Genomic DNA, 15,831 nt, shown 5'->3' with positions numbered 1-15,831 from the left:
TTTGCGATTCTGCGTAAGGTTTTCTTCAGGTCAGGTTATTCCTCCCATGGATGGATAGATTTGCTCGTTTCGTTCACAACCAAGCAAAAACTGTAAAGCAGATATCGATTCTTAATTCCTTTATTTATTCCTTAAAACCCTTACTACCATTGACCAATGAGACACAAGCATGTAGGAAAGCTCAGCATGGACGTGTTTTGTTTATTTTGTGTGTGTGTGTTTTTTTTTCGGGCAACGGCTTCATGGCCCGGCTGCACGCGGGTGAGAAGGATTACTGGAGTAAATGAAATATTGATCATGAGCATCCTTTACAAATCAAGCCAAATATGATTCACTATCTTGGCAGGCTCTTCCAGCTCAAATTTGCAATGCAAACTAAGAGTAAAAGAACACCAGGAGGCTGCGGGCAAGTGCATGATTCTGATGTGGCGGACAAGATGAGCTAAATCCCAAAGGAATCCTCAAGAATGAAATGTTCCTTCTTCTGAACCAAACTGCAGCAGCTAGAAGAATGTTCTGTCGGAGAAGACGACAAAAGACATTTATTGTTTACTCATGTGGGGAAAATGTTTTGCTCTGCAACACAACAATGTAACACACACGCAGCTGAGTTTTACAAGCAAATAATAATCGGATTGAAACTGCAGCCCAAAACTTCTCTATTCTATTCAGTCTGTATTAATGCAAAGCCTTGAAAGTGCCAATGAGCTTTTGATAAGACACCAGTGTGGACTGGTGTAGCACTCCCCCCACTCAGTCACTTCGCGACAATGCATGCTCGAAGATGTCACAGTCCCGAGGAACAACATCAATCAGAACAACTGCTAAAGGCAGGCAGGAGTCCTGTGCTGCTTTATGAACATCCATGACCTCAGGGCACAGGACAACACCACACAGGCCACATGTGTGCGTGTATGTTTCAAAAAAGCTCACAGGCTTGCAAACATATACGATAGGATGGCTCAGTGATCACATGAGCTGTAAATGTCTTCACCTGAATAGCATGTTTCTATCTAGAGCACATCCAATCAAGAGATATTGCCTCGATCCTTGGAAAGGAACAAGTCAATTGTGTTTACTCACTGCTGCCAGTCTCCCATGGGTGACAAGAAACTATAACGAAACACTAGTTTTGTTCCTCCTGACTGACAGTCACGTGCTGAGATGGGTGGGGGGGGGGGGGGGCAAATGTCACAGACAACAGCAACATCCACTCTGCTGTGCAGAAGAGGACGTTTGAAAACAGATCGAGTTACCGGGTTGAGGGTTAGGGCTGAAGCAGGTAGCCGTGCCTGTACAGTGTTGCACTGCCTTCAAGCACCTTCCTGTTCACACAGGGACTGACTGATGCTGACTTTGGGCTGCACACACATGTGCAAACACATAGACACAAACCGCAACGTCAAAATTCTACGCCCGCTCCACGTACGTTACACTATTGATACTATAATACAGATATGTATTCAAGTCAACAGAAAGTGCAGTTACGACGGGTGTTAAAAAGGGAACGCTTACACTTCATCTTCATAATGTTTTGGGGGCGACGCTGCAATCACAACGTCGATCCAGTCCTGAAAGTCAAAACATTTTCATTTTGTGTCGAATCAAATTAAACATAACAACAAGCCAATCATGGAAAGGCTTTGGCAGAGAGCGCTTACAGTTGAAGATTTTATTTTCCTTAACACTGCTGAGGTGCTTTTGAGCAAGGTACAGAACGCCCAAACTACTCGGAGGGGCGACGTGACCCCACAGCTCCCTCATCAAGACCAAACCTTCCTAAAAATGTCCATCTGGCTTGATTGATTCCAAAATCATGAGATCAAAATATCCCGTCCCAATATTTTAGGAAAACAAATAATACAGTACCCCTCCACTATTCCAGGCTCGTGCCAGAGAGTTTTGTCCTTCCTTCAGTGTGGCATCTATCAGGATCTTCCCATTAACAGCCAGAAGTTCATCACCTGCTACAATGCCACCTACAAACAAACGCACATGACAGCCATTGTAGCTACCAAATATAAATTGACACTCGTGATGCAAGCAATGCATTGACTGACGAAACTTGAATCCGTGATGAAATTACAAATGGTTAGTATTACTCAGTGAGTGCGAGAGTGAAAAAGAGAGGGTGCAACATCCCACCCAGAACGCAGGCTCACTGCTTTTTTTGATTTTCTTTATTATTATTATTATTATTATTTGTGTATTTACATTTCTTTTAGTGATGTCCTCATAATACAAACAATTGGGATGTCAGTCTTTTTTACATTTATGTTGTTAAAAATGAGTGCACACAAATAAAAGTCTAGCAAATACATTTTAGTCATAGCAAGTCAACCACGTGGGAGTCTAATCGTCATTAAAAGACGGAGAATTGTTTACTGAGAAATGGATCAAAAGTGGATGGTACCCAAGAAGAGTTGGGTGTTCTCATACTGTGTACGTTAAGCATGTACTGACCATGCTTATCTGCGTCCCCTCCCTCGTACACCGACGACACCACTAATTTCCCCAAAGGTGAGTCAGCGCCCCCCTCCAGAGCCAAGTCAAGCTGTCCCACCTCAAGAGCAGGAAACAGAAGCATCAGTCATGCTCACCCTGCGTCGGGAGAAGAGGCAACAGTCACCATTTCTCTGAAGCGAGTACCTTTCTGATCCTCAGTAGTCTCACGTCTCGTCCCGCTATCTGGTCTGATGAGAACTTAGCGAGACGGCGAGGAAGAAGAAAAAGCACAGCAAAACACGCGAGTGCAATAATGAGCAAATGGCAATTTCGGAGTCTGCAGACCTAAATGACATCATTACACACAAAGAACCCCTCGTGGTGACAGTACAGTCTTCCTTTTAGTCATTAATGACTATCGTGGCTTTCCTCATTAGGGGGGGGCTCAAGGTAATCACATGCAGGCTTCGGGCGAGAGGCTGACTACACTCTGGACTGGTTGCCAGCCAATAGCAGGTCACATACAGTATACGGCCATTGACATTCACACCTATGGGCAATTGAGAGTCTGTATTTAACCTAACGTGCATGTTTTTGAAATGTGGGAGGAAGCCAGAATTACCGCGGAAAACCCCACGCACGCATCAGGAGACCATGCAAGGTCCACACACGGCCGAGCACCTCAGAACTGCTCGTCAGAAGTGTTTACTACTATTGCACCATGCCGGCCATTATTATTATTACATACCATACAATTATCGCTTAGTGTATATCACATTGATCGTGCGAAGCCATACAATACCATGGAGTGGGGATCGAAGTCTTCCAGGTATTTCTGAAAGCCCTGGAAAAATATCAATATGCGTTACATTTAGCCGCTCCGTATGGCGACAAAGAATTCACAAAGAGGACACAAAGCAACAAACAACAAACGTGAGTGTTTTGCGGTGACATTTCCTTTGACAACCGGCGTGTGAATGTTCAGAACGACACCGTTTCCAATAATTGACAAGCGTGGAGTCACAAATGCAGAGGCAATTGACGTGTATTTTGTTTTTTTTTTTATAGGATCTAGTGACGATAAGAATAACACAGGTTAATTTTACTTGAGTTGAACAAAGCCCACAGAGATAGGACAGGAGGTTCATTCTGCTACTCATCATCATCATCATCATCATCATCATCATCATCATCACCACCACCATACACATTAGTCATGTACAGGTCATTTTCCTGCTCTTGAGAAGGTATCAGACTTCAAAAGTGCCAATTCAATCATAAGAAACAAAACCATTCTTTGTTGTTGGGATTCTGAGAGAGTGTACAATCTCGTGTACTTGCAACCACTCACTATTTGACCCCCCCCCCAAAAAAAAAAAATATATATATATATTTTTTTTTTTATTTATTTATTTATTTATTTATTTTTTTAAAGTAGCAGGGGAAGCCGAAGTTGAAGTAAAAAAAAAAAAAATGTAAAAAATAAGTCAATAAAATGACCACCATAATGACTACAAGTCTGGTAAACTCAGCAAGGGTTAAGTCGCATTCTACCAACCAGTGAAATGTTTCGATGGGAAACCACTAATACAGAAACAAATGTCATGCCAGTAACATTTAAAACTATTCTAGGTATCAAGACACAATTGAAAACTCATAATCTACAACACTGGACTTTAATGCCCTGATCGAAGCAATAGAGGAAGTTCGAAGGTTGTTCATCACTGAAGCTTAGATTACTTGGGGTTTGTTGTTCGATTTAAAAGAAGAGTTGAAAGGCACCATCCGTTTTAACATTTCTGCAGGCTGAAACACAAGATGACATGAACATAATAAGTGAAAACCAAATTTGCTGAGGTTATTCAGTGGTACGCTACTTCTCATTGCTGCCTCTGCTTTGGGACAATCTACATCACTGATGACTCGTGTTGCTAATGTAATCCGAGATCCGCAAATGTTATTTTCCATAAATCAGTGACAGTGCATGAAAGACTGAAATAAGCGCCAGAGCTTCATGATATGCGATGTGCCCCAACAATGCTTTGTGACCCTTGTAAGGTGAATCGCATGACTGGTTCACAGCATACCAGTCCATCAGAACGAACAGCAGGTCTGAGCGGGTCTGGTCGTTGGGTCTGCGACTGAGGCAGCATGACGGGCTTCGCCGTGACGGGGGCCGTTGGACGCCGCTGGTTCGGAGGACTGGGTGCCAGTTGCTATCGGAATATTGTCAATGTACTTCATAATGTTTCATAGAGTTATGTTAGAACAAACATTGATGAGTATGAGATGTGCCTTTTAACGGAGAAACTCACCAAGGGAGGAGTGGAAATGCAACTGGCATGCGAAGTGTTTCTCAGAACCTGAACCACAGTGAAATGCAATGAAATGTTGCTGGCACCCACACTAAAAATCTTCTTCATTACCACGGCACGGATAAGGTGTTGAACCATAACCTTAAACAGACTTCGATGTAAAGTTTCCATTCCATTTCCCATTTCGTATTGCCACGTTAGAAAGGCACAAAAAGGCAGAAACCTGTCCAATCACTGCACACCGCATGCAACGCATCATCAAAACAAACCCACGACCAATCAAAAACAGCTAACGATATCTTCAAGACATTTCCCGAGGCTAAAGGTAAATCTATAGCGAGCCAATATGTCACACCGTGACCAAACATCCCCGTTAGGAACAAATCATTCATTCAAAAACACACTATTATGCACGGCGGGCACTACGTCCCGCTGCCTTAAATATTCTGTAAAGTCTTCCCAGAACAAATGCTCGTCACATTTTTCAAGCCAGTCCAACACACACCTCGCCTCTTACATGAGAACCTCTAACCTTGGGACTCGACGGGTAGGACATTTCACTTGCGTCGGATGAGTAGATGCCCCCTCTCGGCAGGTATCCGCCCGCCTCCCACTCACTCCTGCGCTCAGGTGGACCGGAGGGGTGAGCCAGGTTATGATGCTGGCGGTATCCACCGAGGGCACCTACTCTTTCTTCAGACTGCTGTGGCGGTGGAGGAGGCGGGGGCGGCGGGGGTGGGGGTGGGGGTGGAGCCGGAGGAGGTGTCGGGATGGGCTGAGGGGATGAAGGCGGCCGGGTAGACTGAGACGGAGGGGGATAATGGGAGGAAGGTAGATGAGGGGCTGGAGACGGATGAGGTCTGCGCCCCTTGTTGGTCAAGGTAGGCGAGGCGTTGGGTGGAGACGCTGGCTGGCGCTGTGGAGATAGAAGAAGGTTTGCTTTGGGTGAAGGCGGCGGGAGAGGCTGGCTACTCATTGGTGGGGTGGGCGCTAGTCTCTTAAGGGGCCCCTTCAGGCTCTGATCCACATGATCCAAGTTAATGTCATCCAGGTCAGTAGTGGCAAGGTGCAGGCCTCCAGGGAAACGCTTCACCTTGGGCTCCGAGGGAGGTGAGAGGGGGGGTGACAGCTTAAGGGTCAAAACAGAAATATGTTGTAATACCGTACAAACATACTTTGCAACGTTGTTGGGGTTGTTGTTTTTTTGTGACAATGGCAAATAAAAATGGACTTGTGTGATCTGGTTTGAAATGTACACATTTTAAAATGACAAAAAAATTATCTTATTCTGTGATTAACAAAATGGGGAGTGAAAAATAATTCAGCTTGTCCTTTTTTATGTGCTAACAAAACTCACCATAATCATAACATTGGGCATGAATAAAGAAAGAAAACTCTCCCTAACATGGCTCATCAAATCATAACTCATAAGCTCATTACCAAAGCCCGTCTTAACGTGTTAATTGCTTTCGCAACTAAAATTGCCCCCTCAAAAAATGCATTTATGCGTCTCTTTAAAACAATTCGAGAACCTGAGCTTTACTGGTACGTACAATCAAGTCTTGGAACATGTTTTACTCCAGGTGACAATAACAAGAACCTCTTTTGACAGATATTAAGAAAGACAAAACCACAAGGAGATTCCAAGAAAAGTACCTCTGGCGACGGGTTCTCCACACAAGATATTTGTTCCAAGCGAGTCTGACAAAGACACTCAACCCAGTGCTGCACTTTCTCAGACTCCTCTCGGTCTTCCCTCTCTGTCTCTGAAACCTGCCATTACAGGCATGGTGATTCGGCACCGCAGCAGGGTTATCAATCCCGCGCGCGCATGCACACACGTATACACTCATTCGTGCTATTCAAAGGATTTCAATTATTGTAGGTGCGGCAGTAAAATAAAGTAACACAAAATGAAGATACGTGGTTGTGCTGAGTAGAGCAAGAACAGCAAATTCAGTTTTCTCTGAATTGTACCTCCTGAACCAGCCTATTGATCTTCAACTGCTTCTCTCGTTCGTACATCTCTTCTTTCTCCTTGGCCAATTTCAGCTCAAACTCCATCTCCTTTTTGTTTTTCCTCTGCTCCTGCAGCGTGTCTGTGTTGGACATTTTTTTCTTTTTCTTCTTTTTCTCTCCTTTCTGCAGTGTCAATAGTGTGTCAGTGTAAACGACAAACTGCAAACCTCATGGCAACTGGCAAGACATGCTCACACCGACTAAAAGGCATCTAAAAAAATCTCATGCATCTATAAAGTCTTACCGTCATACAGTAAATCCTCTCTCACATAGCACCACAAACAACACTGGTAGTCAACGATACCTTATGGAAGGATGGAAGTTTCCCCTCGTACTGATAAAACCAGCCAAATGCTACAGAGATGAAACAATAGCTCAGCATTAAACTGGTCACACATTTCAAGCATTCAACCAAATGATTTCTTGTCAATAACTCAAATTCAAATCAATAAATATATCATGGATCCAAGAAAAGTAGAAGGAAAGGGATCAAGGCTGACCTATTTGTACAGAACCATGGACCGTGTCATGGATTTACAAAAAGAAAAACATCAGTTCACACATAGAACGTTGATAGAACTATAATAACTAGAATATGACTCAAAGCCCTGCATATTACATTTCTATCAATCGATCTACAGTATCTCTATCTGTCTATGTCATGGTCGAACTTGGCCAAACGTGTTTCATTTTTTGACATCGTCTCGCCTGCGCTCCACACACTTCTTCCGTCGGCATCTTTGATGCCCTCTTATCAGCTTTGCAAGATCATTTGAGTTGAAAATGCCCAGAATGACCTTTTTCAAGCTATTCTGGTGGGTCTTTTTTGGCCTGGCATTTAAGACAGCCGGATTTCTCATTAATATGCAACACATAAATAAGCTTTGCTTCTTGAAAATTACATGACGAGATGCCGATTTTGAGCACACACATCAACGCGTTTTTTTTCTTTTCTTTTCTTTTTGTGTGTGTGTGTGTGGGGGGGGCATATCTTGATCAAATTCAGCACAAGAGCCAAATGAAATGATTGTTAGAGTTGGTTGTCAGAGGAAATGTAGGACATGTTTGTTCATAAATGTGGACTTCCACACATTTGTACTTGTCCACACTCACTTGTCTGTCCTCCTCATCCTCCTCAGCTTCGACAGTGAATGAGCTGGCTTCATCATCTTACAGGAGGGTTGACAAGAAGCAGCACAGCACACAGCGGTGATAGAAAAAGAGCATGCTCGCTTGCTGAAAGCTTAAGGTGCAAATAGAGGCTAACATTTTCATGCAGCGGTAGAAAATGGTGATCCTTACGAGAACCTTTGGCCTTCGGAGACGGGGCGGGTGATGGGCTCCTCTGGATCTGTGGATCCTGAGGTCGCTCGGTAGTACCATAGTCCTCTTCCCACTCTCTGTGGTGTTTCCTCTCCGCAGCCTCAATTCTAAAGACGACGGCAAAGTAACAGAATACAATTCAAATATAGATATTGAATGTTACCGCAAGCAGCAGAAATGCAGCTGATTACCTCTCCATCTCCTGCTCGTAGCGCTGCGCTTCCTCTGCAGCCTTCTGTGAGATCTCCATTTTCCTTCTGGAGATCAATTTAAAGCCTTCATTTTATGACGCCAATCCAAGCGGCCCCTCTCATTCCCTCGAAATGTGGCGCGGTGACAGTCTCGACTGAAGAGTACAGTGCATAATTGTGGCGATCTGCTGCATGAGTGGAGCATTGCCACTGCTCTTGGCTGCTGTGCCATCAGACAATGTGGCGGGGAACCTTGATCAATACAGAATGAGCTGGCGATAACAGCAGGGGACTTAAATATGTCGACAGACCTCAGCTTCTGTCTGCCGGAGGCTGTGCCCCCGATCAAATTCACCAAAACCACATTAGATCAGCAGCCTACCTTGCACCAGTATTTAGACGTATTTAGCTCCTAATTTTCGACCGACTTTCTGCCACCAAACTGTCACTCCGGCGGGCGCATCTGCAAGGACGCGGCGACACTGCGCCGCAACGGCCAGTTTGCCGCACGACCGGTCTAGCAAATTGGCAAACACGCAGCGAGCATTGCGCTTCCATTAAGAAATTAAGAATCCGCCATCATTTGCACCCCGCCCCAGATGCGCTGTCTATGAAAATCCATTCAAAGTCACAAGCGGTTTCGAGCATGTTTGCATATTGGATATTCTTCTCGCCATTTCATAAAGCCCTCAGTCACTTACTGTCTCTCCTTCTCCTGCTGCTCTTTAAGGATCTTGTTGGTCTCCAGAGCCACCCTCTTCTGACGCATCAGCTCTTGCCTCTCCAGCTCCCTGCGTGCCTCCACCGCCAAACGCTCCTCGTCCGTCATAAACAGCTCGCTGCCCTGAGAAAGCAATGTGTGAGCCAACCAACCTCCTGGACTGTGAAGTGAATGTCACATTTCATCTTAGTGTTTCAGTTACAGCCCAATGTTTGCATGAATGTAAAATTCATAAGAAAAAAACAAACAAAATCAGAAAGATATACCGATTCAGAGGACGGATGGATGCGAGACCAAACAAATGCAAAGTGCAGCGGTATGTTGTTGTAAAATAAATCAAGCAAGATATATATAGATATAGATATATATATACCTATATACCTACTATTTCCGAATCTACATAACAGTACACGTAGTATGTAAAAGGTACAACAAAAGTTCAAAACGCACAAATGTTATAATTGAATGTTATTACTTACGGCTCCGGTCAGAACAGTAATAGTCAGACTCCTGCTGCTTTTGAGGACTCTTACGGCCTTGGGAAGTGAGAAAAGAAGGTCCAGTTCGATTACTATTACAGCTATAATAATCCATAAGAATGACACCAATTAAGTGATGTAATATTGGTACATACCGCTGATGTACGGTATCTTCCCTTTAGCCGAAAATGTACAGTCAATGCGAGACTACGCTTTTTTTTGTTGCTAATGCATTTTGGATGAATTATTACTCATTTGGTGCTTAATGAACAAAACCATGAATTGACACTGACATTGAAAAGATGTCCAAGATGGCTGCACAAGTCCAAGTTTAACCACAAGCTGTACTTCAAATGTATCAAAAGGGAAATGATAGGACTGCACGGTCAAACTTAAGCAGCCAGTGCAAGAAGACACATTACAAATCTTTTTCATGCCTTTACCTCTTTGTGGTCCACATGGTTAAAGTCCACTCCGTTCACCTCCACGATCTGGTCTCCAATCTATATTTTTGTGCACACAATTGTAACACAGTTGGAGCTCACAGCAGGAAGCCCCATCCTGGACATTCTGCCTGCGCACTCACCTGAAGTCCGACCTCCACAGATAGTGAGTCGGGTTTGACGTTGCTGATGTAGATGCCGGGTTTCTGTGTCGGACCACTGGAGATGCTGATGCCCATACCTTTGGTGCCCACGAGGCTGAGGAAGACCTTCTTCTCCTTGATTTCCTTCCCTCCGAACGATGCCAAACCAGCAACACTGCTTTTTTTCTCCTGGGTTGTACATTACGCAAGAACAATAGAACCTGAAAGAGCTGGCTGCTAAGGTAATACAAAGGAGATACTAAAAAGGACAAGGGTCATGTGAAGTGTGATCTAGTGCTGTATCTGTGTGTCTTTGTATACTTAAATATTGAAAATGGTGGTCTACCATGTATAAAATCATGACTTTGCTTCGATATTCGTATCAATTTGATCTTTTTGGGCTCCCGTGAAAACTTTCTGACACATTCGCGGTTGGCACTCGGTCATGAATGCTCTTAGCCAAAGTGGCTGAACAGTATAAAAATCTCCGAGCCCCACAAATTCACGTGTGCACTTGGGCAGTCCTCGTCACTGGGAAGCCGATAAGCTTGAACGATGTGAGGCCAAGTCAAACGACCGAGTTTTCAATCAGGAGCACGATATGGGAAAACACTCTTAATTGTGAGGGTTTTTTTGTTTCTTTCTTTTCAACAAATATTGCCATTGTGATGAAGCATGCGGAAATTTTTTTTTTGCAATATTCCCTCAACACAAGAAATCAATTATTATCTAATAATATGACCAACACAACATTGGATATAGCCAACAAATAACTCTTTCCTGCTGGCCAGGCCTAAATGTTCCGATGAATTCACATGAAGAACAAATCTTGATTTTACTACTGAATTGTAAAAAGAAACATCTTCAAAGACAGAAGACTATTGACTTATTGATTTAACTCCATGCCTTGTAAAAATCTAATACTTATAATGATGCTCTGGACAGTAGCAGTAGCACTGCTGTCAGTGTCCGCCCAGTATAGAGATAAATATTAGTTGGCTAACTTGGGCTGTCAGATAATTGGAACAGATTTCAAGTCAGGACAAAATGGGGTACATTTCAAAAAAGGGAGGGGGACGGGGGGAGCGAGACCTTGAGTATGTTGGCCGTGGGCCCCTGAATGACGAGCTAGCTAAACCCTGACCTTTCTGATTCTGACTCACCCCAGATTCGGACACAAATTGATCGACAAACTGCCACTTGAGGGGTTCATCTGATGAGCTAAACACAGAAGATATTGATCATAATGTATCACTTGTAGAACAACAGTCGCTGGGATGGGGAAAAAAAATAATAGAAAAGTTAGAATCATCATCAATAATGCATACCTTTTTACAGGAATCATCCCCACGTCTACAAAAAGAATACACGCAAAATACATGAATGTTACCACTGCTGTTCGACGCAAGAACATAAATCGTCGTGTAGGATTCACGCACGTCTAACTTTGAGTGACACAATCTTCTTGGTCTTGATGAGACTGACGACTTCCTCGTGGATACAGGAGGAGATGGAGTATCCGTTGATGCGGACAATCTCATCACCCACCTGGTGTGTCCATACAACATGGAACAGTATGAATCCTACGTTGAGTATCCTGAAATAACTGTCAGCCCAACAATGTACATGTGCAGTGCAGTATATTCTTGTCTGCCTATATAATAGGATATAGTGATCCCTGTGACTTGTTTATTCTGGATTTGCTTTTGACGCCAATCAAGATTAAGAGGCCAGAAGAAGGAAAACACATCAGTCTTATGACAGAACCTACTTGTTAATTCTATCTCCAGGAACATCGTCTGTTTGCTCAACAGACGGAGGACCTACTATCCTCTAGTATCGTTACAGGATAGAACTTAATTTGACTCTCTTGATTCTTTTATGTAAGACAGTTGTATTTATTTATAGTTATATAATTGATAGATTTCTGACCACATATAGTATACCTGTACGCTTCATACCCAGCAATGTAAATGTAATGTTACTCTGCTTTTGTCTTGTCTTTCATAAACAGTACTACGGAAACATAAGACAGCTCATACACAAACCTGAAGACCAACATTTCCAGCCTGACCATCCTTGACAATTTGTGATATGTAAAGACCACAGCCAAACTCCAGCCCTCCACGGACACTCAGACCCAGTCCATCACGATGTGTCCGATCTAACCGTACCTCTTTCAGCTTCCTGAACGCGTCCATATAGAAGAGGACATAAAAAAAAAGCCAAATTGTGTCATTTAAAAAAAAAAAGATACAAAATACCAAATGTGGTTATAAGTTCAATATGATTCAACTTGAAAGAAAGAAAGAAAGAAAGAATGCCCTTGTACACACCTGGACCTCTTGGGGGTTAGCAGGTCATACTCCACCTGGTGTTTGAGTGGGATGAGCGGTCGGATGGCATCAAACAGGGGCAAACGCTTTGGTTCGTTGATTACCAGCTTCAGGTCCCCGACAAGCACCGGCAAATCCATGGCTCTGCAACACATCGTTCAAAAAAAAACGACTTTTATTTCATTTAATTAGCTGTAATCGGACCTCACCAAACTTGTGGGATCAGATCCAATGGCGTTCAAAATAGAAGGGGGGGTATTAAAGAAGGATCAAAGTTAGGACATTAATTGATGGCACAGAACCTTTCAGAGTACTACAGCATGTCATGACGGTAACAGGAAGTTGGCAATCTTCCACTCACTAGAAAATCAATGTGTCAGGAGTGGGATTTGAACCCACACCTTCAGATAAAGTTCGACCTGGAGTCTGGCACTTTAGACCACTCTGCCTTTCTGACAACAAACTTAATAAATCCTTCAAGCATCGCAGGACATCTACAGGTATCAAATGCCAAGTAGAGTGGTGGCAGGGAATATTAAGCAATTTGAGAATTTTAAGTATATAGGGTCAACTCTCAGTAAGTGGAAAATGCTAAGCGTCTGAGCGCGTGCGTGCATCCATGTGTGCGTGCATGTGTGTCTTCTAATAGATAGCTGACCGAAATATTCATGAATCATTCCACTCCAAAAGGACCAATGTTGGAAGTAGCGCTGGGCGATATATCAAGAAGCTCGATTCGATTGATATTTTATGCATACGGCTCCATATGGAAAAAAAGGGATCATCGATTTTATTTTCTTTATTTTTCGCTCGTCTGCTAGACTTCTGCCAACATGAAGGTCTGCTTCGGTTTTCGGTTTAGGCCAAGAATTTTCACTAATTAAATGTACACCCACACCAATGAGTCATAATGATGCAGTAGAGACTTTTATGGCCCTGGGTAGTATAACAATTTAGTTGTTAAAATATGAACACAAATTTGAAAGACAAATCCCATTATTGGTCCAGCTCAAGTCAAAAACTACCAAAACAAAAAACAAAAAAACTATAAGGGCATTAATTAAAGCAGCAAAGAAAAAACTACTGTACAAAATCCCCTTCCTTTGAATTATTAATTAATTGGTGGCATTTTATAATTGCTTGGAAGATGAACAGAGGCCTATTGTGAAAAAGCGGCCAGGCTTGTCCGGGCACAGTGGAAACTGATAAGCGCCTTAAGCCAAGGGAACACAGGTACAAAGATGATTGAAACCTAGACCTGCAGCCAGCCACCCCTTTTGTCGCAGCACACTAAAACTGCACTGCTATCAGAAAACTATGTTTTGATTCTTGGAGCATTCGAAATGGATAGCCAAAGATTCTGACCTTTGGAAAGGAAACTGCTAAAAGGGTGGAAAGGAGCAAACTCAGTTTGTTTGGTCACTTCTTTTTTTTAACACATTCAATGCCATTGACGGCTTTAAAAGTCAAATATCCATGTTAACTGGGAAGGCTGGCAGTGAATGAATTAACAAACTTTTAGTTTTACATCTAAGTGATAATGCGTATGCACACTACTCACTATTTAAGTCCAATCATTATTTACAATCCATTTAATTTGTAGCATAATGAAAATAAAACAATGGAACGCACTTAGACCAAAGCACTCAAGTGCATACAAACACGCACTCAGCAATTACTCACTCGTGATACATGCGGAGGACATCATACAAGTAGTCCTTCTCTGCTTCATTTTCAATCAGCAACTCCACCTGCAAGACAAAAAAAAAAAAAACATTCCCAACCACTGCAAAAGGTGAGCCACTTTCCAGCAGCAGTCATACAAACCTTATGACGACTCAGATGTCGCAGTACAGTTTTTAAGAAGCGCTTCGGCCACTCACTGATGTAACACATTTCGCTTGTTTTACAACTCAATCTAATCTCAACCAGAACTTGCCCGCGAGATCCACTAACATTCTTGGGTTTGCCTCGGTTTGACTGCCGCTCCCTTCCCAATAAACCGCGGCAATGGAATAATAGCAGTCCAGCAGAGGAGGCTGATGGAGGAAGGTCAGGAGTGTCATCTTACATCTCCGACACAGAGGTAAACATTCACACTCTGAAGTCATTCACACACAGCTTAAAAATGGGCACAAGTACATAACACAAATTCCCAGATCCCTATGTTCCAATGAATGGTGGGACTGAAGCTTAGACTACACACTATGGTGACAATTGTGCATCGCCGCATCTGCATGCCATTTATGGCGGCCGTAAACATCTTTCTCCACTCCTGTCTGAACAACACACGGACTTTGACACCATAAACCAATGACATCAAGGATCACTGGTCAGTCACACACCCATTTCGAAAAGTGCCACGACTGGTTAGTGGATTCCTATTATCATTTATGACTGGTAGATCTCAACCTGCCGAACAAATGTACATTTACTGCCCCTTCAATTACACGTCAGGCTAGTAAATTGAAACACAAGGCAGCACAACACAGCAACGAACAAAGCCTGACTGTGCCCTCTCTCAGCCTCTCTAATTAAACGCTCAAATTGCCAATGTATTCCGGCTCAGCTGCTCATCTCTGACACGTCGACATTATTCAAATGCTGGTTTGCCCTCGATGAGGAGCCTGCAGGTGTCTGTGTCAAGTACAGATGGTCCTACTGGGGCCTGAAAACACTGACCTTCCTCTGCTGTCAAAGTTACCTTTGCAGGACCTGCGCCTGTGATGCATAGAACTCAAAACAGCTTCCTACATTCGCATAACATATTTCTATGTATTTACAACATCATGCAAAACACAAGGAAGCAGCAGCTAGTAATGTATCTATCTAGGTTATCTAAGTTATACTGAGAATTAAGGATACACTACCCAAAAACCTTTAACTCTGAACTGTACCTCTGTTTACTTTCTGGCTCTAGTATTGAAAAGTAAACCTCACAATCCCCCCAGTATTTTTCCAAGAAGCTTCATGTTTAAATATTGATAAGTATTGTATGACGATGATCCTGATTGGACATGACAGTAACTCAAAGACGCCACCGGTAGACTTTTAAGAAACGGGATCTTGTGGCGTGAGATAAACGACGTGCTTGGAACTTACCTTGTGCCTGAATTCGCGAGCAACTTTGCGCTCCATAGCAAGCGGGGATAAGCGACCAAGTTTTGCCCAACGCAATGATGTGAGATGCCTGCGAGGGGGAAGTTTGGCAGAGTCAACCCAGGAGAGTACGTGAAGGTAACATTAGTGCAGTCTAATTTCCGGTTAGGATTTCACAATAAAGGCAAATTAAAGCGCGAACTTGTTTCTCTCCGAAATAAAGGAAAGTAAATCTAATCTCTTTCGATCCAGGTTATCCTACATCAATTGAAATTCAATTGTAAATCATATGCTTGATGATCTACTCCAAAGAGCCC

The 15,831-nt window shown here is 43.1% G+C and overlaps 1 protein-coding gene across 7 annotated transcripts; it reads right to left on the bottom strand.

Moving 5' to 3' along the window:
* Positions 1-104: 104 nt before the first annotated feature.
* Positions 105-15,658, bottom strand: ush1c (Usher syndrome 1C). Of its 7 annotated transcripts, none has more exons than XM_061772470.1 (26): positions 15,518-15,658; positions 14,099-14,166; positions 12,416-12,559; positions 12,128-12,266; positions 11,519-11,627; positions 11,408-11,432; positions 11,243-11,300; positions 10,080-10,268; positions 9,937-9,996; positions 9,494-9,550; positions 8,995-9,137; positions 8,294-8,359; positions 8,082-8,209; positions 7,084-7,133; positions 6,738-6,902; positions 6,417-6,533; positions 5,293-5,889; positions 4,761-4,808; positions 4,533-4,661; positions 3,248-3,289; positions 2,650-2,703; positions 2,464-2,563; positions 1,870-1,979; positions 1,516-1,571; positions 1,257-1,361; positions 377-516 (listed from the first exon to the last, which is right to left on the bottom strand). In XM_061772470.1, the coding sequence occupies exons 1-25, from the start codon at positions 15,551-15,553 to the stop codon at positions 1,268-1,270; spliced, it is 2,784 nt and encodes a 927-aa protein (XP_061628454.1). In that variant the 5' UTR covers positions 15,554-15,658; the 3' UTR covers positions 377-516; positions 1,257-1,267. The 7 variants fall into 7 exon arrangements, with proteins under 7 accessions (XP_061628453.1, XP_061628455.1, XP_061628454.1 ...); XM_061772468.1 differs by lacking the exon at positions 15,518-15,658 and adding an exon at positions 14,243-14,576; XM_061772471.1 differs by lacking the exons at positions 1,257-1,361; positions 15,518-15,658 and adding an exon at positions 14,243-14,571 and having other exon boundaries at positions 370-516.
* Positions 15,659-15,831: the final 173 nt, after the last annotated feature.

This window comes from Phyllopteryx taeniolatus, chromosome 5 (genome assembly GCF_024500385.1).
Source record: "Phyllopteryx taeniolatus isolate TA_2022b chromosome 5, UOR_Ptae_1.2, whole genome shotgun sequence".
NCBI lineage: Eukaryota > Metazoa > Chordata > Actinopteri > Syngnathiformes > Syngnathidae > Phyllopteryx > Phyllopteryx taeniolatus.
The sequence above is the reverse complement of the archived record's forward strand: the minus strand, read 5'-3'. Positions and strand labels throughout refer to the sequence as shown.

Excerpts from the sequence above, each read along its gene's own strand:
- ush1c (XM_061772468.1), bottom strand. The coding sequence starts at position 14,311 with ATGTGTTACATCAGTGAGTGGCCGAAGCGCTTCTTAAAAACTGTACTG. Across the intron at positions 11,433-11,518 it reads TGTGTCACTCAAAGTTAGAC|ACGTGGGGATGATTCCTGTA; the intron begins GTGCGTGAATCC and ends TTCTTTTTGTAG. Across the intron at positions 9,551-9,936 it reads ACCATGTGGACCACAAAGAG|GCCGTAAGAGTCCTCAAAAG; the intron begins GTAAAGGCATGA and ends TCACTTCCCAAG.